Here is a 27903-nt window from a genome sequence, read left to right as displayed (position 1 = left end):
CTATCCACAGAGCGGAATTTCTTTCAGATTTGCATGAATGTATAAACAGCTAACGTAGCTAATTATTATTTGTAGAATTATTTTCAAACTCATTTACAAAGTGTTAACTTTGAGCTATTTACAGAAGGATTGGGTATATTTTATAAAGTGTCAGTAATTTGCATATGATCATGTGTGAAAAAACATTGAATTCATATAAAGTAAATGCAGATTTAGGACCGATTCAACAGTTTAAAATATGTACTGTGGCAAAGTGGGGTGTGCTTTGCCAAGCTTTGGGACCTTGTCTTTCTTGTGTAAAAATAGGAATTCCAACGACAGAGTGCTTACTAAACTTTTTCAAAATTCTAACTACTCAGCTGGATGGCTAAGCCATTTACCAGTCACCAAAACCAATACTTTATAAGTATTTAAACACATACCCTTTTTGTATGTTTTATTTTTATATATTTATTTTTTTTAAGGTTCCTCACATGTCTCCTTTTGAGTCTTAACCTTAATACAGATCCAGACCAAACATTCTGGCCTGTTAATATATATACACCTGCCTGCTTAACTACTGGCAGGTGTTTCTAATTAAATTAGAGCCAGGTTTAATTCATTCTGGCTCAGTCCCATGGCATTCTGGGGGATGTAGTCAAGGACTAGACCTTTCCTACTTTTAGGGTCCCCGAGTGGTTCATCCAGTTAAAGCGCTGCTGCAGGATGAGTCACACAGCTTGGACAGCGCCGGTTAGCGTCCGGGTTGTGCAAAGAGGCCGAACTTTACTGGGGACTCCGAAGGGGGTGTCACATTGGCTCTGATGCTCCTGGGGTGGGGGATGAGAAACCAGCAGGGACTTCTCCTCATCATGCAACAGCGAACCCTATTGGCCAGACTCCAAGCACATAGAAAGTGGATAAAAAGCAGGGCTGATCTCTGTTCTCCGGGATCGGTAGCCTGCCCACCTCTGCTCTGGATTGCTCAGCCTAAAAGCGATTCTGGCCTTAGGCTTGTGAGATTGGAAGACGCTCACACGCCCTCTGAATGTCTGTGCTGTGTGGGGACCTGCTGCAGTGAGGAGAAAAAACATAACTGGACATTCCAAATTAGGGGGAAAAATAAATAAAAATAATAATTGGTCAACCTAAAATTTAAAACTTTGAAAAAGCATTTAATTGGCAATAGCGCTTCCAGTAAAGTTTTAACCATAATGTACGAGAAGAAAGCATTTTGTTCAAACTGAGAACAAAGGCTGGTTTGCAGTGCAGGAAATCGTTTGATCTCATGGTCAGTTGAAAAGACGCAGCTTCACCCACCAGTTTAAAAAGTAAGAACTGTGAGAATCACATTACAGTGAGGACATTCGTGGTCAAATGCTGCCCACTAAAAAGTTGGCGAATTAGTCAATATTATGCCTTATAGTCATCAGTTCTAGTACTCTAAGGTAGCACTTTGTTGGGTCACTAGTTTCAGGAGTGCAGAGAAAATTGGATATCAGTGTGACTTTTGTTAAATTAATGCATTGATGTCCTTGTGGTAAAAGTATTACTAGATTAATGTTGCTTACCCAGAGCATTTGCCAGAAATAGCCCAAATACTGCAAATCCAGCTGCATCAGCCACTTCAAATTCGAGCCAGCATGTAAACACAACTGACATTTAGCAAGGTAAGCTGGTTTTATGCTCAGTTGTATGATTCTCCGTAGCAGGGTCGCAGCAAGAAAGAGACTCAGAGGCAAGGAAGCTGCAGTTTAAGAGCTAACGCACACATTTAAAAGACGCAAACAAAAGGACACAAGGGCCAAAATAGAAGGTTTTAACAAAACACAACAAAAACTGTCCAGGCTGGGCAGAGCCTTCGTTGAACTTTTTAAACTATATTGCAACACACAGATTTAAAAAAAAAAAAAAAAAAAAAACTGTCCCTGCCACATTCTCAAATGACAAAATAGAGGATAAAAAGTTTTTTAAAGTGTATGGACCTTGCATTAGTGATGTTCGTATGTTAAAGATGTCTCACCTCCTCCGACTCACTTCAAGATGTTCACTCTTGAAACAAAATATTGCACAGTTTACTGTCTTTGCTTTTTATAGATGCAGCTGACAGTGATCTTGGTGTCATGCAAACTTTAAATATATGGCCACTTGGAGTTTTAAAATGTTGGCATTGGCCATAATTCATAAGTGACGTCCCATATATTGCTGTATCTACTGGACTGGAGTCTGGGCTAGACATTGTGCAGTCAAACATTAGAGACAAGTGTGTAATGTGTACAAGCTCCCCCCTATGCTAGCAAGTTTGAACGGACTGGACCAAACTTCTGCACATCTGTTCAAGTTATGTTTAACAACAGCAGTGCAACAACCCACTATAGTGTTGACTTTATCAGGAGTTAATTAATAACCTGATATAGTAAGCTTAAATGGTTTTTCACAACAAATATGCCATTTGTAGAATATAGTACTAGTTAATGGTAGTGCATTGGTAACAATGATGTTCATTTATGAAATGTATTTTCAATAAGTGCAGTCTATTATACTGTACATGGAGAACACATTGTAATAACGCAAATGACAAGAACATTATAAACCTGATTTGCAATGTTCTGCGGGATACGCTATAATGTGCTACTTTATATGTCAGAATATTTAAAGTAAACTTTCTAATCTTAAGCTTTTATTTTCCAAAGTGAGATCAAGTGGGGTGGAAATTAGTAGTATGACTGAATAATGACATTGATATTAAAATGGTAATATCAGGGGCATGTCCCCATTGACTTCCACTGGGACATTCTGATATGGTGATAATACGAGTAAGGTTTACATTAACAGGAGTGATATTGGGTTAGGTGTGAGTGTAGTGTGATGAATAGTGCATGTATTACAGTTAAGCTGTTATAGGTGCTTCTACTGTGGAATACTGAAGTAATAACTGATGTTAATAAACATACTGTAATGGGATAAGTAAAATGGAGTTGGGGATTAGCCTGGTCTAGGTTGTTCCCACTGTAAAACATCATAGAGGTCTGTTTGTTGCTGGAGCATGTGCTTCAGCATGTTCTGTTTATAGCTTTGTGAGAAATGTCTGCTTCTGCACTTTGTTTAGGAAAAACTTAAACCGTCTCATTTCTTAATGATACCAAAATCATTTCTGTTAAAGTTCCTGGCTTCATAAAGTAATTGAATCCGTACATTTCCTTAAAGTAGATTCTGTCTTTCTCTTTTTAAAATAATTTTAACAGACTTAATTTAATCAAGGAGTTAGAAGACAATGACACTAGTTACTTTACACCAAATATATTTAACTAAACTTGTCGCAACAGGGATAACCCAAACAGTCAGGAAAGGAAATCCAGGACTTGTAGATTCTCTTCTGACCAAATAAGGGCAGTATTAGTATAACACAGTAGTATGAGTTTTTTAGTTGCTGTGTATGATGATAGTAAATATTACTGCAGTATTACAATGCATTGCTGATTTTAAATAGTAAATATAGAATGATGGTTAATTTGGTTGCTTGCAATGTAGTTTGGAGTGCTAAATAGTTACATAACTTTTAAAGGCAGCACCAATCCATTTTAGGCAAAATTTAATTTAACCCCTTAAAATGAACACCAGTTTTATGTTCTTATTAAGGAGACTGGTTGGCTTAGGCTGGTGGTTCACTGGGGTCATACAATATAGACAATAGACCAAATTACATTTTCAAAGATTTTGCCCAGTGGGTATTGCATTTAAAATCAAATAACAGTTTTATAAAAGTGATTCGCTTTCATCTGAACATTGGTGCCATAAAACTGATGTCTAAATCATTAGACAAACAGTAGGTTCTGAAATAAAGGCTTTCCAAACGGAAATGTTAAAGCCAAACTAGAAAAGATCAATGCCCTTCCAATATTTTATTGTAATTCAATGTGTACCGGCAACTACAAAACAAATCTATTACCTTTATACTTGATATTACCAAAACAAAGGCTTTATCAGACTTTTCTTGACATAGCTATATTCAAACAGAGTCACATTTATTGTTCTGGCATCACATAAAAGAAAAGAAAAACAGGCTACAAAAGAGGCAGTGAGATCAAACAGGGGTGAAACCTACGTACTGGCATTAAAGATTAGAAGGTAAACTAATCTGAAATAAATGAAGTTGTAATGCTTAAATAAAAGTCTGCACAGTGTGAGCAGTGTGTGCTGTGAGCTGTGAGCACAGACACATGTTTTATTTGCTATACTGCCAGAACAGTAGGGAATTTGTAAATCATCTCACACTTTTTGCAGAATGATTTTGTTTTCCTTTTTCTTTTATAGAGTTCTTTTAAAATAAAGAACTGCAACCCTTGTTATCGTAATAGTGGAACAGGAGGCCATGGTCGATTGACCAGTCATTTCTTGTCAGATCATTGAAATAGTTAAGAAGCTATACTATCTTTTTAAAAAGTATGTATTTAAAAATGAGTAGCCCTTTAAAAGTCTAAGGTCATAGAAAGCTATTGCTATGATATATATATATATATATATATATATATATATATATATATATATATATATATATATATATATATAAAACCTGATTATACAATGTATTTCGAAGTATGGAATATAGCAGCAGTAGGTTTTTTTTACTTTAATGGATGGCAATGGCAAGTACATTTTGTGAAGTTATAATGAAGCAAACAAGACAGATAAAGGCCACATATATAGAGGTCATTTTAAATAAATATTGTTACATGCTTCTTACGCTTCTGTTACCATGGTCAATGCAGCTGGGACACAATTCCACAGATTTCAGGAGCTATCTACTGTGTTTAACAACATAGAGAAGACATTACCTGCTTTGCACTTCTTTTCAAAGAAACGTTTTCAATAAATGTTGCATATCCATAAAATAAAAAAGTTACATAACATATATAGAATAAAAAGAGGAAGTGTTTATTCTCAACTAGGCACTCGGGTCTTTCAGTGGATCGAACATTAAAACAGGGCCCGTTGTGTAATAAGGGTATGGACAGTAACAACAGTGGGTGTAAGTCTCTTTAGTGTATTTCAGTCTTTTAAGAGGTGTAAGAGGCAGTAACTGCGTTGAATACATCCCACAGTCTGCTGTTTAACAGTCTGGAGTCATGAAACAAGCAGTGTGTACCTGTGTAAGAAGTTCATATTTGAGTGACTTGCAGCGACCGCAATTTCCATTTGAAATGTTGTCTTTTTCTGGGAGGTAAGCTGGCGCCTGCAGTGTGAGTTAATCTGCTGTTTGTACCTGAAGGATAATAAGGTTGGTTTGAAGGAATGCTTTGCCGGAGACAAATAAATCTAGGTGTAGCTGCTGGGCATGCGAGGGAGTTGACGCTCAGCCAGGTGTTTACTGCAGACAGGAGTTTCAGGTGGAGGTGGCAGACAATCTGTTTACAATTGTATCCCGCTCTGCATTATTCATCAGCCTGGTTAGGGTTTGTCCTGTTCAAAACCAGACATACGACAGATCAGATTAACTTATTTTTTTTAATTCTTATGTTTATTTAAATAATATATGTAATCTTTTAAATCTGTCTTTAATTTTATTTACTGAAAATTGTGTTTATACTAACTTGGCCTTTACTGTATTTAACTGATGTCAAAAATTGCAAAGTTAAAGCAATACCATCTATGTTTTGAGAATGTTGTTTAATATCCTGTTATGTGTGTTTGATATAAATCTCTATTGCTGTTTCTACTTGGATAATTATTTAGCAGGTTTACAAACTAATATCCGTTTTCATCCATGGGAGGCTGCTTCTGCTCCTGTCTAACTGTAGCAACTGTGAGTAAATAGAATAACCCACAGTAATACAAGTTATAAGGTAGTAATGACAAGAAATGATCTGAGCAGAAACAACAATGAATAATGATAGAGAACACACATATGGAGGTAAGAAACAATAAAGCTCTCAAGTTATTAGAAACTAACAAAAGCTTGTCACCATGTAGATGTAGTTTGGTGTGGGTTAATTCATTCTGAATAAACCATTCACCAGTGCCATCATTTTCTTTTGGAGTGGCCACCTCTTATCTGAGTTGTATTTTGTGTCGGTCATACTGTTTTGAATAGACAACACTTCGAGTGCCCTGTTATGTTAACAGCATTTTACTTAAAAACAATTGCTGAGGGTACAGAGAATGAAACTTGAACTTTGGCAAACGAACGCTGGATCTGTTGGCAATCTTTTTTTTTTTTACTGTCAAAACATCTTTATTCCATGTCCTGTTGTTCTTGGCTTTCATAAGGTGGGATGCTTCTATTACAGGAAAGAATGCAAAATCCCAAATTAGCAGATCATTTTAATAAGAAAGCATCATTTCTCCACAGCTGGGGAGTTTGGTTTCTTGCCCGTCTCTTTGATTTCTGAAAGGCTGTATTTATGTATGTCACGCTTACAAAGTTTTGACTAAATTTTGGACTATATCACGTTTACCAGAAGTATGTCATCTCAGTTGTTTTCCCTTTTAGTTTCAGTTTGGATGTTTTATGTAGTGCACAAGTTCTAAGTAATTATAGTCTTAATTAAAGCCAAATGCAGTATTTGCAAGTGACTGCACCAAATCTACAGTTCTTTCTGATGAAGTATCTGTGACTTTACCTCTTAGAATGAATTGCCAAAGAATTTAAATCTGAACTGTAGTGATATGTTGTATGTTACTGCCAGACACAGCTTTTGATATGCTCTGATGCTTGGTGATATCATCATGTAGCTCTAGCTTCTTTTGTTTATGCGGTGTAAAGTGTATTCTCTTGTCAAAAAATGATAGTACCCATGGACCAAAGCTTAAGGGCTCCAATTATATTGACTATTGAAAAGACAATTGTGAGTCACCATTTTTGCCTTTTAGTAAACACCTATCCCCCAAAGCAGTTCTCTCACTCGAGAGTGCAGAATCAAGTGTAGCCAGTCTTTAGACAGTCAGTGTATTTGCAGGGCCAATAAAAGGTTTCTATTTGAAAAACTGTCACGTTCTTTTCAGGCATGAAATAACCCATTAGAAAGTCACCAAAGATGTAACAGAACCTAAAGCCAACAACAATGTCAAAGTGAAATAGCAGGCACAGGGGCAGGCTTTTGTGGGGAAAGTAAAGCAACTCAGGCTCACATTTGTTATTTGCCAAATTAGCTGATCCTTCAACCAAGCTGTAGCATGATGAAAGTTTGCCAGTTGGCTGGTTGTTCAAAGTAGTCATGTTTTGTTGGGATATAGTTTTATGTAGCAGCTTAGCTACGAGTTTCCAAGCGAAAGGCTGCAGCAGTCATATAAATAATGTGTTTGCAATACTTGCCATCAATGTTATCTAAGCAGTGCAGAATAACTTTGCTATAAATGGTATTGGAAGGAATACTAAGGGGTACTGTACTTTGAATGTAAGGAAAAAGTAATTGGTGAGAGGTAATTATTCAGGAGTGCCACTGACACAATGACTTGCAGGCTTGATATTTGGCACAATGCAAGTGGCAGTTGTGATTTAAACAAGGTTTGGAAGTCTTTACTAATGAAGTGCCTGAGAAGTTACCATGACAACTGTCTACAGGGCTGTTTGTGTAGTTTCAAGAAATGTCAATAGGGTTTTGTTAGTCTCAGGTAAATATACCGTAGTAATATGTATATGAAATTAATAAATAAATAAAAGATGTGCTGCATTGTCACAGGGTAGACTTGAGTGGCGTGTGTGGTGACAGCAGAACCAGGAAGCAGTACACCGCAGACAAAGGTACGGGGCTCAAACTGCCACAGCACTAGATGTATTAAATCAAAAACATAAAAGAAAAAGGCGCATTGGCCAAAACAGACACAAACAATAACTGAACTTTACAAAAAAGAGTACCTTTGAACCTCATAGTCTTGGTAGCATTTTTGGATCTTGGATCTTGGGTTTATAATGGAGTCATTCAAAGTATCTCGCCAATGAGATGAAAAGGCAAATAGAATGTTTGGCTATATTTTGGTCACCTCATTACAAAAAATACATCATTGCATTTAAGAAAGTAAACTAGGCTGATCTTAGGACTAAATGCCATGAGCTATGAAGACTAAAATAATTAAAATAATTAAATCTCTTCAGCCTAGAAAAAAGAAGAGTATAAATCCATGCAATAGCCTAACAGGTGAAGTAGTAGGATCTAAAACACAGATAACATTAAAAGGGGTTGTCAGTGAGATCCCCTCAGCAGGGGAGGATGGTGTGCTGAGGGACAAGCCTTGATGGGCAGAATGGCCCTTTTCTCATTCCCACCCTTTCCTTATGTTCCTATGTTCTTCTGCCCTTCCCAACTTCACAATGTTTAAGTGAAATAATGAAAGCCACAGAGTAGCCACTTCAGGCATCTGCTAATGGGATAATGGGTTGAGTTTGTCATATACGCAGCACAGTAGCTTTCACGTTCCAGAGATCACACGAGTTGTGTTTACCTATGAAACTCAGCCAGATTTTCTCAGTGGCTTATCAGAAGAGCTAAGTAAGGAAGCACATTAAAAGCCCATGGGTTTGTTCAAGGGAGTCAAGCGTAACACATTTAAAAATCCTTCCGTTTAGTTGCTTCCTCAGCATGAGTTATAACAAGGCAGATTAAAAAAAATAGATACTTCTCAGAACCTCACTAGCACTTTATTTTCCAAAAATGATGAGAGTTTAAGAATAGGAAAATGAGTTTTTCTGTGAGTTTCTAGCTTCCTTTGACCAGAATTAGAATGGTTATCGGGTGGTTTCAGTGCGTCTTGAGCAACATTGTGTAGGTAGTGTGGGTAGAGTATAAGTGTACTGCTAAGAGTAATTGGGAACACTTTATTTTGCACTGCATAAGTAACTATTTAGTTTATATGAAATGATCTATTCATTGAAGTCCAGTTATATGTTAATAAACATTTAATAGATATGAAAACATAAATGTTATCATATGAAACCAACATAATGCCAGTGTTATTTCAAAAGTTAAAAACAAAGATTTTTATGTCTTAAAGAAAAAATCATACTCAACATGCATATGGAATATGGATTGCATCAACAGTTAGTGGATACACACAACTGTAATATATGTCAACTGTTTATTAACATCTAACTCAACTCCAATAATTGAGTAGTTGCATATCAATTACATGCTTATTTATAACATACAAAATAAAGAGTTGTCAAATATTTTATTATTGGAGACTTTGTGGCACAACAGGATTTCAAGTCTGTCAAATGAGGCTGAGGTCACATGTGAATTTAGTGTTTTCAACTGAGCCCTCAATGGACATTAATCCACATTGGACTTCCAGTGCAAGGAAAATAAAGAAATATCCCAACCTTACTAAAGTCATGAAGGCTTAATATGTAACAGGTGTTTGAAATATATGAGAGTTGGGTACTTCCCCAAGCGGAAAGCCTCTGACTCCTGTACTTAATGTTAGTACTGAAATTAGATCGGCAGACCTCTGGAGTTTAGATGAAACAGAGATTTGACAGGTCAGGGTAACCATTAAAACAGTTCCATCTAACAAGTGGAGGAATGTTGGATACTGTTACTATGCCAAACTACAATATTCTTTTAAAACTCAGCTTCCTACACCTGTAAAAAAAAGAAATATTTAATAAGTAAGAAATCATCTTTACATTTATTTTAACAGCTGGTTGAACTGCAGGATTTTAAGTTTATTTATTTATTTAATTATGTATTTCATTTTGTAATTTTTTGTTTTTGTTTTCTGGGACCCTGATTTGCCAGTGGTACATATAGTTAAATATAAACTAATGCTGGAACAGGAATCAAATAAATGTGTTCCTTTGTTCCTTGTAATTTAATTACACTCAATAAAATTTAAAGGCATTCATTTCGGATCTATGACTGACAACAAAATAAAACTAAATCAAAAACATGATATGAATGAACCCAGTTCCAGAACTGTAATGCTGGATTCAAGTTCTGAGCGGATTGAAATGCTATGGCTGGACTGAATGAAAGAAATCTAGTGTGATACAAGCTGGAAGCTTCGAAGTGTTGTGTAGTGTGACTCTAGCGCAGGGGTGTCCAATCCTGGTCCTGGGGGACCAGTGTCCCTCCTGGTTTTTGCTCGAGCTGTACCCTGAATTACTTAATTAGAACAATAATTGGTAATAATTGATCCAATTAAGTAATTTAGGACACAGTTGGAACAAAAACCAGGAGGGACACCAGCCCTCCAGGACCAGGATAGGACAGCCCTACTCTAGCATGAGTTGATCAGCAAGCTAAATCAGGTCTAGGTTTACTCAGTTTTTATGTGTCTCTACTAGAAACAGTCAGCTGACATCAGCTTAGTTTGATTGCAGCCATTGTGTTTGCAATCAATCAGTTATTGCCATTAGCTAACTGAATATGTCTATACACATATTTCCAGTGTTATTGTGTTTATTGAATACATGGCACTACAGCAACCCTATACAGGTGTTTGCCATTTAGCTGGATTGGTTATAAAGAGATTTTCCAACCTCAAAGTCTTTCAGGCTTCATAAAAGAAAATATGTAACAGGTGGTAACTTTTTAGACCTTAATTGTTCTGCAATTAGGGGCAATGGTAGCATACGGGCAGCTGTAATAGTATGAAAGCCTGGTACCAGTGATGTGACCCATCAACCAACCCACATGTTGAAGAACCATGGTACCATGTCAGCACAGGTATGCCACAAGTGCTATTGCTGGTAATGCTGTTGTCTACTTATAGTTTGGCTAATTTTGCTTTAGTAGTACTGGATAATGGTAGCCAAATTGTATTTTATGGAACCTTTCTCTTAGACACATATTTTGTTGTTGATGCTTGATTTTTCCTGGTGATGTGCATAATTATTATAAAGTGAAAAGGATATTCAAAATATCCCTGCTACTGTATTTGGTGTAATAATCAGTACTGTGAAGAACATTCACCTGTGGCCCTGTAATTGTATAGCCTTGAAAGCCCCACTAATCACAGTGTAACTTTTCTGACTTACTAAATGCAGCAGCTCAGCCATATAGCTAAAATAAACCCAACAGGAGAGTCTTGGTAGTGTGTATTTTATCTGATATTTAAATGAATACGTTCACATTATTAATTTGTGTGACTAGTGCAAGGTCGATTCTAACAGCTTTTTCCCATGCCCCACTAGAGAAAAACTTTCTAGTAGTGATAAGCGTAGCTCTGTGTTGCAACATGATTGCTTGTGAGCAGTTTCCATATCACATATTGCAGTCTCTCAAAGACGACATCTGTTTAATTGGAGGCAGAACTTTCCTCCCTATAGTGTAAGCTTGAAGCACATTAGTGGAGTAGTGTGTGTGTATGGTATGTGTTGGACGGGACGCTCATATATTATTGCTGATATACAGTTACCGTTCTGTGGGTCATTTCTCGCCTTTGGCCCCTGTGCTGTTTATGTCTCACAATAATGTTCAGCTGTATGTTAAACCATACATAATCATATTAATGTCTTTAATATTGCACCTGTTATGAACACATACAATACCTTAATGTTCCCATTCTATTTTCAGGGGGCAATAAACTGAAGAACCAGTTGTTCCGCCTGAACTGGGCCTGGATCTCTCTGGAGAAGGAGTATTACGTGGTGGATGAGCAGACCAAGTTTCTGGAGGTGGTTCTGAAGCGCAGGGGATACCTTGGGGAGACGTCGTTTGTCAGTAAGTGACCTAGTTTGAGGTCAAAGCATCCAACAGCAACAACCAGCCAACCACTCCTCATACTCTTTTAACACTCCTACAATTTCAGGATTTTTGGGGAATTATTCAGAAGTGATAAGAGTTCTTTCAAGGTTGAGAGGTGGTTTTGTAGTCTCAGTATGTCTTTTCAATTAAGACTGCATTGTAGAATAATGAGTATCTCTAAATGCAGGTTTACTGGTAGTCTGGGGAGTCATCGTTATGGATAAAAAAAAAAAAATCTGACATACAATGGGGATACAGTAAAGTACAGGCTTCCTACATAAAGCAGAACTTTGTTTCAAACACAAGCAATGTAACCCCTAACCTAGAGGCCTCCTTATCTCAATGCTGTGAATTCTATACCTTATGGGCATGCTTAACTCCCTATTTTTAACTGTACCTCCCTCGCTCATCACATACAAATAACAGGTTGCAAGGATTGCATGTCTTTTGTAAAAATATTGTAAAAGAATGCCCTGGAATTGGAATTAATGTGAAAAGTGACCTATAATATGAACTGGGAATAATGGGAATTGTACCAAGATTGTTAATAGTGAAGTGATGTGTTGCCTGTGGTTCTGTTCTCACTTTTAAAGGTTTAGACTGTAGTGGGGAGGTGTGTAGCACATGCTAAATCCAGCTTTCCTTTTGATGACCCTGCCATGCAGCCATACGTGCATTTCAACTTCATTTGCAACCGCTTGTTAAACCAATTGCCTTAACCCCCCTTGAAGTTGTCTTTGGTTATGGCATTGAGTTATTGCTTCTGTTGTCATTTGCCTTCAGTTTAGTGGGTTGAAACACTGAGATTAACACTTAGCCTTAGCATTTTGACCTCTTTGTTTCCCTGCTACTTTTGTTTGCCTCCAGCTTCATAGATTGCACATCACATTTTGTCACAACCTGTTTAATGTGTCTGTTAAATATTTGAACATGACCAGTATGTCTTAGCTACTGATGTAAGTCACACTGTGTGTGTGGATATTTTGGTATGCAGGTAATATTATTGCGGGAACAAGCATGCATTGTTGCATCCTTAATAGTCAAATTGAGCAAACCCTTAAAATCAAAACAAAGGTAAACAATTGTGACATAGAATGTGTTTTTATTTATTTATGATGTCTGTAAATAAAGCTTACTTAATAAGGTCTGTAAGTATGAAATGAAAGATCACATTTCTCTCCAAATGCATTTTAAACAAAAAGTTTATGCCAGCCTGCAAGGTGACAAGCTTTCCAATTCAAATAATTTTGGTCTCGTTAAAATAAAATAAACAGAATTGATATCCACTGGTGGATAATATGCTGTAATGTGAACATGAATGATGAACAGTTGAGTCTACATCCTCTCATCCATAGGCCCCTGACTAACTTTCTGCAGTTCACTTGTTGTTTATGCCTATTAACTGGTGTTTACTATGCATAGGGTGCTATTTCCCTGGACAAGTATAAGCTTTTAGTAATGAAAACAAAATGAGATGGGTCTGTAACCTATTGTCAGCAAAGGGAGTAAACTTAGTGATCCATCACCTGCAATAGACAGAATACAGCCTGTCAGCATACACAATAAATCTCTGCAGCATCAGCCTTTGGCACTGTAGTGCCTGTTATTTTTGGTCCCTACCTAATACATCTGGAATGGGTGCAAACTGAACCCATGCACATCTATGTTGTAGGTGGGGAAGATGGTTGTTATGGTTCACATGTAAGACGTGTGAAACACTGAGGTTTCTGTGTTCTGTGAGGGTTCTAAGCAGTTGTTTGCCTAGTGTCTGTTTGAGGGTCAGAAGTCACAGGCAAGAGTCCTTGTAAAAGACTGAACAAAATGCCCAGCTGTTTAGTTTAGAGCTAATCATTGTGTTTATTTAAATCATTAGTTAATTAAACAGTAAAATGGAACAATCAAATCGAAGTATGGATTAAAAAATAAGAAATTAGGCTAACTTGAATTTTCCAAGATTGTGGAACACATAAAAAGATATAAAGTTCTTAAGTAGCTGTTTAGAGACAGACCAGGCATGTGGTCATATTTACAAATTCCAGGAAAGCCTCAAAAATCCTCAGTGAAATAAGTTTGTACTTGCTATCCACTAAAGGCAGTTTTTTTTTAAAAAAGGGGCAGATTTGGTCGAACATTTTTGCACAATTCTGGTGGGAAAGTTATATAACTGTTAACATAAATAAAATAAAGATTGATAGTCATGAGCATTACTAAATTGTTAAATCAATGACTGCCTAGAAAAGTTGAATTCCTGCTAAATTGTATTTTATTCTGTGAATTAGACCCAAAGTAGCAAGCAGCTTCTAAGTCCTCAAATGAACCCTTTGAGATTGTTATTTACAAGTTTCTTAAAAATACACAGGCTCCACTGTGCCCAGGGGGTGCCATCCCCTCTCCTCTTTACAGCACCTGAAGGGTATTCCGTTGAGGGTGTAAACTGTGTTCTGAAATTGGAATGCACTTCCCCTGTGCTTAGAGTCCTCCATACACTCCTTCTGGCTCATGCGTCAATGCTGTTGAGCTTTCACTTTTCTGAATAACAAGTTAAAAATGATGTGACAAACCCGATGAAGCTGAAATGAGGGCCCCAAAAGAGTGGAGAGGCTGGCAACCCACTTTCAGTGGGAACAGTTTCAATGAGAAAAAAGATGGGATGTACCATGATTAAGAAATACAATCTGAAGAAAACCTGCATAAACACTAGAGGTGTCATCGCTAGATGGCTTAACAAACATGGGAAAGTTTTACAAACATGGTTCATTACCATATATATCTAACAGAAATATATTATTTGATCGGCACACTGTAATTACACAGTAGTTTTATTGTAAATGCTTTAAAAAGCAATACAAAAGAAAAACAGCCATGTGTACTATTGTATCTGAATTATTTTATTTCTTAAACAAACATTGCTTAAAATTCAGGGACAAGATATACAGGGTGGGTATAAAAGTCAGAAGACCACAAAACTGTCAACCAATGGAAATGATAAAGGCACCAATACGATTCTAGGACCACCACCGTGGGTCAAAACTAATGTTTGACCCAGCACTTCATATAAATTTAGAATAATGGAATAAGTTAGTCCAAGATAAGGGAAACCAGGCTGCATTTTTGATAAATAACCAGAACCTGCTTTAACGTAGAACAAGGCTTTCTGTGTTGTTTGAAAATTTTTTTTCATCTTTGGATCTCTTTTTACGATTTGTGTCAATGTGCTTTTCTTTTTTTTTTTTTTGCAAATCCTAAATGTTTATGTTACATGAGTACTTGCAGCTAAAAACTCCTGCAATGGTGTAGTGTCCAAAGAATTACTTATCCAGGGGCCATGTTTTTTTAATAGTCCAGCCCACGCTGCGTGGTGCACAAGAATCAAATAAAACTGTGCAGGTTTGTGTACCGCACAGCAGCTGTCAAAACAGCCCAGCCGTAAGATACCCTGCCAACTGTGCTGTTTGAAGTTGTTGTGATCAAACTGCTTCCAGTATGCACAGTGGAAATCCAACAGAGCACAGGTTGGTTTTTAAAAAAAGATGGAAAGAAACAACAGTATTGCAAGGTCAGGGTGCAGGCTGACAGTGTCATGAATGGTTCATACAGTCTACACAGGTAAAGGTTCTTGAGCTTGGCACATAACTTTTAGCTTCAGACTAGTTATATCGGCCTCAATGTCCAGACAATGCACCCTTCTGACATTTCTGAAATAGTGCTGTTGTCCTCCAATTGCTAACACTCCAGAAGAAAGGTGATACAGGCTTAAATATGCTCTGTTTATTACAAATTCAGAGGGTCCAGCATGGGAAGCTTTCACCTCTGGTGGTCCAGATATTTATACCGAATCATGACAAATACATCATGTTTTTTTTTTTTTAGGGTTAAAACCTGAACAATTAACATGGTCTTCCCTGATCTGGTCATATGTTACAATGGTCAACCTTGGCCAGAACAGTTTCAGGTCCTAGAAAGGACTAGGGATGATGTAGAATTTGCCAACAAGGCAACAACCTCACAATCACACATGCTTCGTTAATGTAAAGAAACAATGTATTCAGGGTGTACATTCTAGAATTAGGAGTACCTGACAAGACAGGAACAGTGCAGATCAGTGTTCTCAGACAAAAACAAACATCACCAAGAGGCCGGAACAGATTTAAAAGCTCCTGCAGGCATGGGGCATTTTTCATCAAAAGTTAAAAGCTATGATGCCATAACATAGCCAACACCATTCTTGTATTTACAAAATACATATAGGGGCCTTAGATTCAAAGAAACACGCAAGTCCTTCCAGTTCAGTGGTTCCGGTCATGGAACAGCTACCCCCATGACTAGCAGATGTACAGAAGCAGGTTGTTGTCAAAAGCCAGTGTTTTTTATTGCTTTCTTCATAAGGAATATAAATATATAAAAGCAGACCTTGAATTGCATAGACATGATTGACAAGCCGTAGTATTTCAGAATGTATTTAATAAGTTACATTTATTTGCAGAGCGAGGGAACTGGAGAGCAGATTCTGAATTCAAGTAACACCTGAGCTCATAGACACTGGTGTCAAATGCTATATCCCCTTGTGCCTCAACTGTAAATTTAAATAAGCAAGTACTGTGTGGCACCTCTGTTGGACTCTCAGTTCAAATTGAAATAAATGAAGAATGAACTAATAAATGTGAGAGTAAAGGGAAACAGACTAATCACAGAAAATGTGATTATGGCATGATATTTGCATAACAAAATTAAGTTAGTCATGGGTCACAGTTACTTAAATGCTGGGGATTTGTACAAGTTACTAAACTGTTTGTCAGCTGATTGTTGTTTTCTGTCTGTGCTCAAATTTAAGTTTTTTTTTGTAATTGTTCCCAAAAGGTATTGGCACAAAGGATGGCACAGCTGAAAAAGATAAAGATTTCAGGGGGAAGTCTCAGAAGCAGGTGCAGTTCAACCCAGGCCAGACCACGGCGACGTGGAGAGTACGAATCCTGACTGACAGTGAGTTTGAGCAGTCGGAGACCTTCCAGATTGTTCTATCTGAGCCAGTGATGGCTGCCCTTGAATTCCCAGAGACTGCCACAGTGGAGATCCTTGACCCAGCTGACGGTGAGTAATTATCATATTGCTTGCAGGGACTGGTATTAAAAACATTTATCCTGTCAAACACCTTCAACCATTACTGCATTTTCAGCACTGGATTGGAGGTCCCTGCTAAGTTGTGAGAAAGACAAAGGAAACCAGCAGCAAGTTTAGGAATACTGCAGATGAGTGCAGTCCCTGTAATAGTGGATCAGAAGGGCAGGGACCCCACCCTATCAGTCTCACATTTGCAGTTTTAAAGAAGCCTGCTGTATCAAACGTGTAGCTTCTGTTTTTCTATTCTTGTTACATGCTAGGTTAAAGAAAGCTGTCTATTGGCACACCTTTTTTGTGTGATATCCAGAAAAAAAAAGAAGAAAAACTACAAAACTATGATGTATGAAGCAAATCTTTTTCAATATTGTATAAGGCTACCTAAAACAGATTATTGCACAGCAGGGAAGCTCCATACCACAACAGGTGCATTATACTGCAATTATTAGTGATTAGAGGAATGAAGTAATAAGAACAAGTGCAGGGGCTCTCAATCAGGAAGCTTTAAGTGAGTGGTGTTCCATAGCCAGCTAGTTAAACCCAGAAGTGTCTCTGTTTTCACTCTGCATTAGTTCTGCCCTGGCTGATTATAATTGGCAAGTCAGGTTGTGGGTTTATGTAACGGAACACTTCCTCCAAAGTTACAGTCTCTTAATAATTTTGCAGAAGCTTCCTTGATTTAGAATTAATTGGCATTTTGCCCTGTAATTTCACACCAGTATTACCCTGTTGACCTTAGTCGGTTATGTGTGCTGGGTATAGATACGGGCGATGGTGGTGCACACACACACAGGTGATTCTTGGGCATAGAAAAAAGGTTTCAAAGCACAGTATTGAATGAAAATAACCTGATTTAGAAATCAGGGATAGGAAACTTAACCCTTCCTGTCAGGACTTCATTCCAACCATGTTTTTAATGGCTTACTTGAACCCATTAAAACGCCTTCCTAGTCCTAAAGCTACTTAATCCAGGACTAGAGTTTGCCCATGTCTGCTCTAATATGTGTGTAACTTCAACAATCACCCAACATCACTTGATAACAAAACCCATAGACGACTGATTTCATAATTTCTGTAATTGTTACAGAGATAAACCAGCAACATGACAATTAAAAACAGCTCACCACAAAGATAACTTAAGGTTACTGAGCGATTGTATATCCTCATGGAACGCTGAACAGTATTTCCAAGAATGTACTAACCTTGGACTGTAACTTGGCAGCCCAACACCCTGGCGGGTTTTCCAGCAAAAGCAGCTTGCCTCCTACTTGACTAATTTAACAATAAAACAATTCATGCCTTCTACTGTAGCTTATGAAAATGTATAGGCTGTACAGGAGGGGCTCTCTGCTAAAACATGTTTTACAAACACGTGTGATTTACCAAAGCGACAGCAAACCTTTTTTTTTTTTTTTTTTTCTTGCTAATAGCTTAGAACGGGGGAGTTTGACTGATGCTCCTTTTTTGAATTTGCCATCTTGGTTTTTGAAGAACAAACTTTCAGTGACTGATTAATTACCCTTTTAGCTTCTTTTTTTCTGGCGACGGTTTTATTATCCTCAGCCTTAGAGCCAGACGTTATAATCAGGTTTTAAAGTACATGCACAGATGGTGTTACTTAGATGTTACTTTAAATGTAGGGCTCTCTTTTAATCCCTGGGTTCGTTTTATATTAGTTTAATATAAAAAGTAAAATATTATATATATATATATATATATATATATATATATATATATATATATATATATATATATATATATATATATATATATATATATATATATATATATATATATATATATATATTTTATTCTATTTAATTTGGTAACAATTGTTTGGGCAATAATAATAGTGAGGGGGTCATTTTACATTTATCATAATGTATAGAAAAGGCACAATTACAAATCTGTTGTTTCATTAATCTGTCATGCAAAAAAAGGAGCTTCATTCATGTATTTCTTCTAGTACAGTAAAGGAAATGGATGAAATCAAGTAGGATGTATGGCTTTTCTAAATACGGGTACATGTTTCATGTGAGCAGCAACTCATCATGGCGAGGAATTAACTTCTTTGTGTCGTGTTGAATTACTTTGAGATATGCGCAGGCGTCAGCGTGTCATATTGATTTATTTATCACCATGGTTTCAATGTGTACTTTCTGATTTTGTAAATGAAATGCACTTTTAGACATCAAAACAGTATAAAAACACCAAAACACTAAACTGATCAAGTGAAAATTAAATGAACACAGTAGTTATTACTTTTCATTCTGCCTACGTTTTGTTGATATTGTAGCATTTTAACAGGAGGCAGAAAACAGGAGAGACACACATGTCTTTGTTTAAATAATTATTTTATTCGTACTCTTTCCTGCACCCGCCAGAGTCAACAGTTCTGTCTGCTTCTTACCTGGAACAACCGGAACCATGGCAACCAAACAACAACAACCATAAAGCGCCATTCATAACCTTAGTTCTGATTATAATAGGGTACCGGAGCTTACACACATTCCATTGGTCCTCAGCAGCACACTAGGACCAATGGGCACAGACAAACAACAGCCAATCAGGACAGACAGATAACAACCAATGGGGACAGACCAGGGCAGACAAACAAACAGTGGGTTACATGGTATGGGAATACACACACAAAAGGTAAAAAAGCAATGGTGGAATACAGTGGGCAGGGGACAACACACACACAGCATGCAAACACAAAAATACAGCATGAAGTACAGTACATAAAAACAAATGCATGGATCTCTACAATATATTTGCTTTGAATTGCTCTATATCTAGCCTCAGACGACTCCTGTGATTCTGAAGTAGCATATGTATTTAGAAACTAAACATATACATCCTTTGCGAGTATAGTATTAGTAATAATACTAGCACAAATTCATAGGCCATTATATTTCAGTGTAATATTTTCAATTATATACTGTATTTAGTTTTTTTAAAAACCCAATTGCTTGAACACAACATACTTATTAAAACTTATATATATATATATATATATATATATATGAAACGCAGTGAATGTAGAAGCCTTTTGGCGACTTTCACACAATTTGATTGGCTGTTGTAAATATTGTTTGTTTCTCTGCCTCCCTTGCCTCCCCTGATGAGCCTCCTCTGATGTATCTAACACCTTAAAAATCACAGTAACACAAAATAATTCTCTCTTAATCTGGCCAATTGGAGTTTATTATAGAGGGGGGAAATAAGTCAAGAATGTTGTCAGAATAAACTGAGCAGAAGCTTCAGCTGGAAAGCACTTCGTATGTTTTATGTTCAGTGTGTTAAATTTGGTAGGCCAAAGTGCCAAGAGTGGATTAATGTTTTTTTTTTTTTTCAGCATGACTGAGAGAAAGCTAATGATAAGGGAGGCATGTGCGTGAAGTCTGCCCAGGCAACATCTGGTCTTCATTTTTCGGATCATTACTAGTAATCTGCCTGAAACCACCCCTGGGATTTAGAGCTGTGGGGAGTAGCTACAACATTATTAGATATGGCTGTTCTGCTTTGCAGCGTTATCGGCTAGCAGGTTGTTGGATGGTGCTTTGCAATAGTTTATACTATAGTACAGTGCCGATTTTTTCAAAAGCATAGTTTAAAAAATAATTCCAAGACAGTGCCCCAACTCCTCACACATTTTAATATTTTATTTTCAAATATTCTGTAAACAAGGGGCAAGTTTAAATGCTATGTGTAGTTATAAAGCAACCTGTTTCTGAAGATACAGACAAACCTGTTTTATATCACCTTGCTTAATATCACACCCTGTTTATTATCACAATTTTTCCACGATTACCACTCACCATACACCATAGGTTCTTTGAGAAATTACTATCATTAATCTCACAAACCCGCTTATTGTCACGTTTTGTAAAGCTTGTCAAGTGCTGTGTGGCTGTGCTTTACTAAGTAAGCACAGGATATAATTAATTTCCAATGCAACTAATAATCATCTCGGCTGATAAACTGACATTTTGTGCAGTCTGTCAAATGCTGCGTGGGCGGTCTTAACGGAGTGCAGTTCAGTTACAAAACACCAGATTCCCCAAATTATTCTTCTTCAAAATAGTCTTATACAAAGGCATACAAAAAAACACCAAGTGCAACGCCTAACTGATAGCTCTCATCAGTCACAACTCATGTCCTTTTTAGATGACACAAACTGTTTCGTTCCAGTTAATGATACAAAACGTATTTGTCCTGTAGTGAACTATATGCATGTGTTCAAATGTAAAGACTGACTCAACTCTAAAACAAGACAGTATTAAAACACTGCTCTTTAATTCACTGTTAGTTTTATTTCTTTCTTTCTCGCACTCGTAATGTTCTGTCAAAGTAAAACATGAAACCCGGTTTATATCATGACCCGCTTTATATCTTGAATTGTGCCAGCACGGCAATCATGACATAAAGCAGGCTCATCTGTATTTCTCAAGGTACTGCAGCACACATTCTAGACTGTACATAGAACATAAAAACATTATTATTATTTTTTTTTACCATATTAGAAGAATAGATTTAGTAGTTTAGTAGTTCTGTGTTTTTGTATACGTGGCTGCTTTTGTTTTTTATTGATAAGCACATTTTGGAAAATGACTGTGTAGCACTGTATGTTTTCCCTGCATATTTTGTCTCATTTTGTATCAAAGCTTTCAGCACAGCAGAAATAGCATAAAAATAGCATAAAGAAGACATCAGCAATCGCCTTCTGCTTGGCCAGTTCAAACAATGGCTCTGAAGTGTTAACTCTGGATATAAACATTACACCATTAGCTTTCATTTAAAATGTGTGTGCTTTATAAGTAATATGTATTACAAACCTCAATTGATGGAGTGTTCACGTAGCGATAAGAAGAAATACCTACATTAAAAAAGTTACTGTGGGAGTTGCCAAACCAAAACCAGGTGAAACTCTCGATCCTCCTTTCAGACAATAATAACTGAAACATTCTCGGAAAAGTCTTAAAAATACATCTGCCTGTGAGGGAATGAAACACACTTAAACCCAATAATTCAAGGGTATCACTTGTTAATGTGCTCACGCTTATCTTAAGCCCTTTCCAACCTGTCATTCTAATGTTTCCAAAAGCCAGGGTCAGAAAACAGGGTGAAAAATATTGAAATATTGATCTGGATGCTTACATAAAGACTGAATTCATCAAGCGCTTATCTTTTTTGTTGCCTTCATGCAGACACCACAAGGTGCTTGGTGTCTGTTGAGGGTCAGCATACTCTGCAAAAGAAAAGAAAAAGCAGGGATCTGCATTTAGAGTGGCGTAGTCATTTGCACAGGTCTTATTGATTGTTTAAGAATATACATAATATATGAGGGTCCAAGGATTTGTCTGACCCAGGAGATGCGGCTTCCATGGGAGTTGAAACACTGGTCTTGCTTGTCTAAATGAATGATGCACAGTAAAAGCCCTCCAACATTTACCAGCAGTTGAAGTCCAAACTAAACAGACTTCTAATAGTAACTTTCTGTTAGAAGTCAGTCTAATGAGATGATACCGGGCCAGCGTTCTCAGCCTGGGTAGGTTATTCATTTCTAACGAAGATGTGCCAGCCTTGCTTTTTCAGATAAGACGAAGGATTCCAGCAGACATAAAAGAAAAGCCTGTTCTTTGAAAACTGGAATGTAAATAGATAGCAAACCAGCTTCTAACCTTCTTGATTCTTAGATCTGTACATGAGCTTCACTCTTATCTTTGTTTGGGATCCTGTATTATGACTAAAGTTGTACCTTTCATATGTTGATTTCAAGGATTTTTATTCTTTAAGAAATCTCTTTTTACCCTCCCTGTTTAAAACAGAATTAACATGTAAAATCTAGTGGAGTCTTACAATGTGCCCTCATAGGATTTTTTTTTGTTTTCTTTAAACTTACAGCTTGCATTCCTGGGATTTGCACAAGAATAATCTTCTCCCCCTGACCCCTCTGTTACTTTTCACTCTGTTTTTAAAACAGGCAAAATATGTGATATACAGCTATGGTCAAACATTTCGCATCCCCTAGAATTTGAGGATTGAGGTATAATGTAAAGAAAAAAAAACTATATGAACATAATTTTGATATTATATTTAACATCATGTAATCAAAAAAACTGCAAAATTATATTACAAAAGTCTACCCAAAGCCATAATTGTAGTAAAGTATTTCATGTTATATTTTTCAATTTCTGTCAGTTTTTCGTTAAGTACGGTATATGGAAAACTACAAAGCGGTAATTTAAAATATTAATCTAACATTATTCAGCAGGTTTCATTCGACTCTATGAAGCAAAATTTGTTAATTCTATAGGGTGATGCAAAACTTGTGGCCATAGCTGTAGATTTAGGAGAAATGTTTACAACAAAATAAATACTAAAGGTGTTTTACTAAATCTTCTGCTGATTATTGTGTTAGCACTTGGCTGGCAGGTGATTCTGTATTCACTAAGATCAGTCACAAAGGTCATGACTCTTTTAGCTGTTATCTAGAATATAAGAAATTAGGGTCACGCCAAATCACAAGATTATAGGCTATGATAAGTAATATCAGTAAATTATATCACTTTAGATGCTAATTATATATATATATATATATATATATATATATATATATATATATATATATATATATATATATATATATATATATATATATATATATATATATATATATATATATATATATATATATATATATATATATATATAATGATTTAATTAAACATAATTTTAAATGCATGGCATATATCATTACCTCTGTCAATCAGTAAATAACACACCTTTTTAATAAGTTTTGCTAAGGCAGACAGATCGATATACTAGGAGAGATAGGGTCAAACAGTTAATCAGCGACAGAGCTGAGAATATATAAACACAGACTAGCTTAAATCATGAGGCCGTATCTACCACACATAAGGCAAACCATGGAGTCTGCCTCTAAAGTAACATTAGGCAAGCAGATGGAAGATCTGTATTTTTAATAATTGTATTCAAACACCAAGATTAAGAGCCACCCAGATATAAGGCTGCTCTGAACATGTAAGGTACAACTTTAAAAGTAATAGTATGCTGCTTCCTTTCCTATTCCGCTGCTCTGTAGAATACTACTGTGATATGTATACATCAGTCTTATTGTAAAACCCTAGAAAGATTCTGGAAGTCCCCATCGGGACCCAGCAGCAGCTGTGAGGTAGCAACTTGTGAACTGCATGCACTCTATGTCCTATTGCATACATAGCTCTGTGACATCAGAATCTGCTTACAGGCAAAATCACTGTCCCAGACAGTTCTTCTGTTCAACTGAGATCCATGTATGTGTTTGTCCATATGTAGGGGTGTGAGGCGAGAGTGTATTAAATGGAATGTCCAGACAGTAATTTATGTGTACAGAAATAAAATAATTTATTTTTATTTTCTATACACAACAAAAGGATTAAATAACAAACGAAAAACAAAATGGTGTGAGGGAAGGAGTGCAGGGGTGGAATCCAAAACAAACTGTGATGACTCGTCTTTAATTTGTCTTCGTGGTGACCATACATAAACAAAAAAAAGACAAAAGAAATGTTAGTGTTTCAAAAATCCCGCTGCACAAAACCAAACTCTCCCTCCACCCGTTACTCCTCCTACTTTACTTTCGGACCAACCCCGAACACAGTAGTACGTTCCCTTTAGTATGTAATGTCCCGCCTCTGTAGTCAGTGGAACACCAATCCCCAACCGACACGTGTCCTTCTCCTTCACTTGACTCCAGTGGCTGGAAGTTACATACTCGTACTTCCGCCCCTCACCAAGGTGCCGCCCCTCAAAAGATGACTTTTGCCATGGTCACGAGATCTTGGTAAGGGAAGTCCCGAGTTGGTTTGATGCCATCTACTGTCGGGAGGCTGAATCACAGACCGAAAACCCTTTGACTCATCACAAGGGGTAATATGAATACCTGCCATATCATTGTCAATTGGATATAGGGCCAAGGAACAGGCTGCAAGACGTTTACATTATTCTACTGCCTCTCATTCATTTGGGACGGTTGAGGGTAGCATATGTAGTGGTCTGATTTTGTGAAAGGCCAAAAACTTCCTTGTACAGGGAAGCACCCACCACGGCTACTATCAGACCTGTGCACATCTATCAGTATTGGGTGTACTCTTTTCCAGCTTCTCTTAGTGCGCTTCATTTGAAATATTCAAGCACCAAAAAAGACATGAATACCTTGTGGTCTGCAGTGATAATAACTGTGTAACAATCAAACGTGTATTCGAACGATACAAAGCTCCTAACTTAATGTTGAATCTGTGGATTAAAATATGGACATGTCCTGTTTTTCTTTACCTTCAGAGTCCACAGTCTTTATCCCACAGTCGACATATTCCATAGAAGAAGACATTGGTGAGCTGATGATCCCAGTCAGGAGAAGTGGGGACGTAAGCCAGGAGCTGATGGTCATCTGCTTCACTCAACATGGTAGGACTGCCCCTTCAAACATTCATACAAATACGCAGCTTCTTTTTTTGTTCTCCGACATTAACATCAATCCTTGTTGATTTTACATGGTTGTGAAGACAACAGCATGCAGGCCAGTTGTCCAACAGAAGTTCAATAGACATGTATAACATATACGGTTGCTGTACTTTGCAAGCTTTAACCTGCTTTCTGTGTCTGGAGAAAGGAATATAAAATATATAAATCACTATGCAATTGTATACATGTATTTTCTAGTTCTGTGGTGCTCAGGTTAAAGTGTCCTTCATGGAATTGATTTATACTGTTGTTAGCTAGTATTTTCTAAAAAAAAACTAAACAAAACAAAAAAAACTTTGTTTAAAAAATGGTTTGCAAATTGGGCCTTACATCACAGCCTCAGCTAATGATTGATTGCAAGTGAAGTAAACAAGAGAATCTGTTTCATTAGCTGTCTTTGCTTTTATTTCTGGCGTGGGATGAATCAAGCCAACTTGGTGTAAAATGGATTTGACTGAAAGCCAGTGGTTAAGTGTGAAACCTTTCCCTTTGATCCGTGTTTCTCAGGCACAGCCACGGGCACCATTCCCACCACCGTGCTGTCTTACTCGGACTACATTTCCCGCCTTGAGGACCACAACAGCGTGCTGCGTTTCGACAAAGGCGAGACGGAGAAGTTGTGCCGAGTGGTCATCATCGACGATTCGCTGTACGAGGAGGAGGAGACTTTTAACGTGACCCTGAGCATGCCCATGGGAGGACGTATCGGCAGCGAGTATCCATCCACTCAGATCACGATCGTGCAGGACACAGATGACAGTAAGAGCCCACTGAGATACATTATTTGTCCATGTTGGGATTTTTTTTTACAACAGTTATAGTTCAGTTTCTTTTGGAGGCATTAATAAAATATTGAAGTTTGTGATTGTTCTGTTGGGTATCAAAATATTTCAGGTGTGACTAAAGATTGCCTCACCAATGGAATGTGTTTTCTCATAAAGCATTCAATAAATCTATGAGCATGTAGTAGAGGCACTATACTGTATATGTGCCGCACTTACATTACATTATAGCTTGAGAACCTCTCATCCAATTGTGATTACAATTCATGTGGTCAGTCTTAATCAACTTGACTAGGTAGTCATTTTGACCTCTCACCTCTAAATAGTCAAATGGACATTTGATACAATAAATGATTCCATATACTGTACTTTGAGTGTATGTCATGGACTGGTGACCTTTTTCACAGTGCCTAATTGACTGAGCTGTTGAAGGTTCTGTTTTGGGAGTCGCCTCCCTAATTTCACAAACTGTGTTGGAGTCTTTGTTACAAAATGACCATATTTTTTCAAAGCCAAGTTGCACCTTTTTTGTCAGACGTTTAAGTTAACTCTCTAAATACACTTTTTTGTAGTAATTCTGTGTTTTTAAAGATCAGTGTGACTTTCAGCATTAGGTACAAATGAAAATACGGTAGTAATTCCACAATCTATGAATAGGTAGAGATGAAAACAAACCCCAATAAATACATTTATCCTTATCACACTTTCAATTTGCACATATTGTCAATTTAGTTATTGTTATATAGATATAAAATGCTCACATCCAACCCCTTTCTTCTTCATTTCTATGTAATGTCTGAAAATACATTTTTAACAAGTTTAACCAGAAGCCTGCAAGCTACACAGCCCCCTGTTCCTTTACTTATTATTAATCATATTACAGCTTTACTTCAATTTGCCCGATTACAGCTGTGTCTCCTGTGAGAACCACATTCATTTAAGTTATTTTACTTTTACAGTGAAACTGAGTGTTTGGCAAGGAATTCAGTGTTCTAGCGACATGCTTTGAACATGATTACATCTAGTTGTAAATTTACTGTCTTATAATTTAACACATTTCCATGAAATACCATGAAGTAGAAAGTAAATATAATGGGGAGGTAATGGCAAGATTAGATAAAACAGTAAACCCATCCAGTAGAGCTGTAAAAAGTAATTCAGCCCACGTTATGACATGTACATTTTTCATTTTCACTGTGCCCTAGGGCCCCTTATCATAGATCTCCAGGCAGATGTACAAAGTATTCTGGGCGGTTTTATCTTCTTGTTTGACTTATTTTGTTTTCAGCTCCTGCAGGGGGTATTTTAACATCTTCCGGTTATCTAAGGAAGGGCTGCTGAGTACAAAATGTAGTGTAGAGCAGTGATTCCCAGTCTGTGGTCCGCAGACCACTGGCAATCCACCTGATCCCTTCAAGTGGTCCGTGGAAAGGTTACGCAATTACCGAAAGGACGCAGCAGCATAATTTGTAGATCCTATTGCAAACCCAGAGACTTTAAAAACTCAGCAACAGATACAGCAAGACAACGCATACATGCAGAATATCTCCAAGTAAAAAAATGTCTAAACTCGCCATCACATATAGTCTAAAATGTATTCATTATTAGGGGGTTTTCGTGTATTGTGCTCTCGTGCAGCTTGTAAAGTAACACACGACAGATCGTGCATTCTGTTGCATTAACATACAGCTGTAGTTGGGTTGGATGTACGAAGCGAAGCAGTATATTTGTTGTAAACATTAAACTGGAGGTTTTTAACGTTTTCATTTATTGTTATTAATTAAAACTAATTAAGCCTCTGTGTTGGTCTCAAT

The 27903-nt window shown here is 37.0% G+C and overlaps 1 protein-coding gene across 1 annotated transcript in view; it reads left to right on the top strand.

Annotated features, from left to right (window-relative positions):
- Window positions 1–11154: 11154 nt before the first annotated feature.
- LOC121321156 (FRAS1-related extracellular matrix protein 2-like) overlaps window positions 11155–27903 on the top strand; it is a 34726-nt gene continuing 17977 nt past the window's right edge. Inside the window, exons 1-5 of the mRNA XM_041260056.1 lie at window positions 11155–11164; window positions 11493–11639; window positions 16521–16751; window positions 25125–25250; window positions 25815–26066. Of these exons, the coding sequence (XP_041115990.1) occupies window positions 11155–11164; window positions 11493–11639; window positions 16521–16751; window positions 25125–25250; window positions 25815–26066 (766 nt within the window). The remainder of the gene's footprint in view (window positions 11165–11492; window positions 11640–16520; window positions 16752–25124; window positions 25251–25814; window positions 26067–27903) is intronic.

This window comes from Polyodon spathula, chromosome 9 (genome assembly GCF_017654505.1).
Source record: "Polyodon spathula isolate WHYD16114869_AA chromosome 9, ASM1765450v1, whole genome shotgun sequence".
NCBI classification, from domain to species: Eukaryota; Metazoa; Chordata; class Actinopteri; order Acipenseriformes; family Polyodontidae; genus Polyodon; species Polyodon spathula.
Note: the sequence above shows the minus strand (reverse complement) of the source record. Positions and strands in the feature narration are given on the sequence as shown.